General features: G+C 41.0%; 1 protein-coding gene across 1 annotated transcript; it reads left to right on the plus strand.

The window, feature by feature from the left end:
* The first annotated feature begins 2,527 nt into the window (after positions 1 to 2,527).
* Positions 2,528 to 3,191, plus strand: SCP2D1 (SCP2 sterol-binding domain containing 1). The gene has a single exon (XM_006860644.1). The coding sequence runs from the start codon at positions 2,611 to 2,613 to the stop codon at positions 3,079 to 3,081; it is 471 nt and encodes a 156-aa protein (XP_006860706.1). The 5' UTR covers positions 2,528 to 2,610; the 3' UTR covers positions 3,082 to 3,191.
* Positions 3,192 to 4,169: the final 978 nt, after the last annotated feature.

Below are 4,169 nucleotides of genomic sequence, written 5' to 3' on the forward strand. Positions count from 1 at the left end.
AGTTGGACAATGGATAAGGAAGATTGTACTAAAAAATTGATGCATTTGAATTATGGTGTTGGTTAAGAATATTGAAGGTACCATGGACTGTCAGAAGAACAAACAAATCAGTGCTGGAAGAAGTACAGCCAGAATGCTCCTAGAAGCCAGGATGGTGAGACTTCATCTCTCATACTTGAGATATTTTTAGGAGGAACCTCGAGGACATCATGTTTGGTAAAGTGGATGGTCAGCATAAAAGAGGAAGACTTCCAAGGAGATGGATTGACATAGTGGCAGCAGTAATGGCCTCAAATGTTACAACTGTGAGGATGGCACAGCATCCGTCAGTGTTTTGTTCTGTTGTGCATAGGGTCACTATAACTTGGAACTGATTCGATGGCACCTAATAATAATAACAATGAGAAATAAAAACAAAATGCAATATGGAATCCTGGACCAAGATCTGAATTCTGAGCCTGTACATGGACATTATTGGAACAACTGGCAAAAAGTAAATTAAATGATCAGATTGGTTGATAACACTGTACTAAGAAGAGAATACTAGAAAGATGTTTACTTGTGCATTATTGACTATGCAAAGGCTTTCGATTGTGTGGATCATGACAAGCTATGGACAACATTGTAAAGTATGTATATTCTGGAACACTTAATTGTGCTCATGAGGAATCTGTACATGGACCAAAAGGCAGTTGTTTGTACAGAATATGGGGGCACTGAATGGTTTCAAATTAAGAAAGGTCTGCAACAGGGTTGTATTGTTTCACCGTACTTATTCAACATGTATGCTGAGCAAATGATCTGAGAAGCTGGGTTCTATGAAGAAAAACGTGCCATGAGGATTGGAGGAAGACTCATTAACAACCTATGATATGCAGATGATACAACTTTGCTTGCTGAAAGAGAAGAGGACTTAAAGTGTTTACTAATGAAGATCAAAGCGCACAGCCTTCGGTATGGATTGCATCTCAATGTAAAGAAAACAAGAATCCTCACCATGCGACCAATAAACAATATTCTTATCAATGGAGAAAAGATTGAAATTGTCAAGGACTTCATTCTTCTTGGATCAACTGTCAACACTCATGGAAGCAGCAGTCAAGAAATCAAACAATGTATTGCAATAGGCAAATCTTCTGCACAAGACCTTTTTAAAGTGTTGAAGAGCAAAGGTGTCAGCTTGAGAACTAAGGTGCGCCTGACCCAAGCCATGGTATTTTCAATAACCTCATATGCATGTGAAAGTTGGACAGTGAATAAGGAAGACCGTAGAAGAATTGATACATTTGAGTCATGGTGTTGGAGGAGAATATTGAAAGTGCCATGGGCTGCCAAAAGAACCAACAGATCTGTGTTGGAAGAAGTGCAGCCAGAGTGCTCCTTGGAGGCCAGGATGGCCAGCCTTCATCTCTCAATCTTTGGACATATTGTCAGGAGGGCCCAGTTGCTGAAGATGGATATCATGTTTGGTAAGGTGGAGGGTCAGAGAAAATGAGAAGACCCCCATCGAGATGGATTGGCAAAGTGGCAGCATCAATGGGCTGAAGCATGGCAACAGTAGTGAGGTTGGCCCAGGACCAGGCAGTGTTTTGTTCTTCTGTGCACAGTGTCGCTATGAGTCAGTACCAACCCGATGGCACCTAAGAACAACAACAATCCTAATATCCTGGTTAGATTATTATACTGTAGGTACTTAAGACGTTAACTTTTGGGAAGGGGGGTGACGAACACATAGTCACTTTGTGCCATTTTTCTGTGTCCTTTTGGTAAGTCTGAAATTACTTTAAAATAAAAAGTAAGAAGAAAGTTCAAATGGGTTCTAGAATTATTCTACCTCAGTTAAACCTGGCTATACTACCTACTGGCTGTGTGGTTTTAGGCAAGTCCCTTAACTTCTTGCCTCTATTTCCTCATCTTTATGGAATAAAAATAGTATCTCATCTATAAAATTGGAATCAAAATTGTAGGATAGTCATGAAAATTAAATGTGTTTATTCATGTACAGGGCCTGATACAATTTACTCAGAGTTAGTGCTATGTTATTATATGCAGTCATCATAGGAGACTAACTGTATCTTTTGCTGATTTTAGGATTTCTTTCTTTTTTTTTTTTTATCCCTGCTATGATTCTGGATCATTTGTGGTACAGCCATTTCTTTCTCCGATAGTACTCAGACAAAGCTAAACCCAGAACCAGTACCAGAATCAGTGCCTTAAGGATCATCTACTTTTAAAGGAGAATAGCTATCTGCTTAATTGGGATTGTTTCCTGGGAGATGCTTGTATTAGGAAGACAGAAATCATGTTACCAAAGAAAGCCTGGGTCCAATTTGCCCTGTCCTTATTATGGACCCAGACGTTCCTGGGGTTATGGGACCAACAGTCCTGAAAGACTTGGGGCAGTGTGTGGCTCGACATCACAATGACCTGTCTGAGACTCTGATCATGTCATATTTTAAAACATGTTTGTCCAATAAGACTGCAGCACACACACCAGCCCCCATGTCCACTAGCGCCTGACCTTTGATGTCACAATCTGGCTGTTGGTATTTAACTGGCCACAGATGCTCACAAACTAGATGGCAAGTTCAAGAGGACAAGCACAATAAGATGTGGAAGAGAATTGACCATCAACCCAAGATCAAACCAGGGGATGGACCTCAGACAGGCCAGTTCAAGACATTGAGTTCAGCTCCAGAGTCTACCATGCCACACCCTCTAGAGCTGTCACAATTCCAGAGCTTCCCAGTGTTCGAGGACATTAGCCGTCACATCAAAGAAGTGGGAGCCCAGCTAGTAAAGAAAGTCAATGCCATCTTTCAGCTGGACATTACCAAAGATGGTAAAATCATTCTGCAGTGGACCGTTGACTTAAAGAATGGTTCTGGGGACATGTATCTGGGATCGGCCAGGCTCCCAGCAGACACTGTCTTCACAATTCCAGAACCTGTCTTTATGGAGTTGGTTTTGGGAAAAATGAACCCTCAGAAGGCATTTCTTGCTGGCAAAATCAAAGTGAGTGGCAAGGTTCTGCTTGGTCAGAAGCTGGAGAGAATTTTCAAAGACTGGGCTAAACTTTGAGCATGCAAAACTACCAAGGAAGTTAGAACTTCTCTCCAATTATACTGTCAAGTGGAAATCATGCTTAAACTGAAGATTAAAACAAAAAGTATCCAATATTTTTACTCAAATTCTTCCTATTCAAGTTTGATTACTTTTTCTGCTGATGTGTAAATTTACAGCGAGGGTTCTAGAGCAGTAAAGAGTGTTGGAGTTCATCACCAAAAATCTTTGTCTTTTTCTTTTCTTAGCTTCTTTTATGTTGTAATTTGCCAGGATGAAACCCACTCAGAGATTTGAGGGATAGTAACAGTTGAGTTGGTTTTTAATGCTTCTGTGATTGAGTTTCTGGTCATTTGTACTGATTTTGTTTTGAGTGAAAGATGTAATGATCATTGGGCCAGCTTGCATTCCATTTGTTAGCTTGGATTTATAAGACGTCTTTATCACAGGGTGGCTGGGTTCTAAGACAGTGGCACCACAGCTCTGCATGTGGAACACCGGCAGGAGAGAGAATGATGCTGTCAATATATCATATCTTCAGATGGATTTAATTCAGAACCCAGGGAAATTGAAGGGCTTGAGAGATATTCCAGGCTAGTGATTGCTAAACTTGAGCATGTATCAGAGTCATTTGGAAGGCTGGTGAAAGTCTGGCCTCACCTTCAAAGTCTCTATAGGTCTGGGATGTGGGGAGGCATGCGCATTTCTAGCAAGTGCCCAGGTGGTACTGCTAGTACCATCCTTTGAGAGCTGGTTTACTCTGCAGACTTCAGTAATGACCATAATTCAGTTCTAGATAAATGAGATGCAACCATTATTTAAACATCTCCTGAAGACAGATTAGCCCTCTTCAATGAGCCAGTTTGGATGCTTCAATGGTGATAGGAGTTTGTGCATTAAGTATTTTACAAAATCAAAGGTCATTCCCTCCTGAGAGTCTGCTCCACACATTGTGGTGCCAACTGCAGCTTCACTGCATGTGACCTCCTCATGGGTGAGTAACGTACTATTGGTTCACATATGATCAGCATGTGCCTTTACCTAGGTTAAATAGCTACAGCATGGACAATGTGAAACCCATCTGACAGTTACACCCAAATTGCCAT

This window comes from Chrysochloris asiatica, unplaced genomic scaffold (genome assembly GCF_000296735.1).
Source record: "Chrysochloris asiatica unplaced genomic scaffold, ChrAsi1.0 scaffold00039, whole genome shotgun sequence".
In the NCBI taxonomy this organism is placed as follows: domain Eukaryota; kingdom Metazoa; phylum Chordata; class Mammalia; order Afrosoricida; family Chrysochloridae; genus Chrysochloris; species Chrysochloris asiatica.

Bases quoted from the DNA above. Each gene is read 5' to 3' on its own strand.
- SCP2D1 (XM_006860644.1), top strand. From the start codon at position 2,611: ATGTGGAAGAGAATTGACCATCAACCCAAGATCAAACCAGGGGATGGA.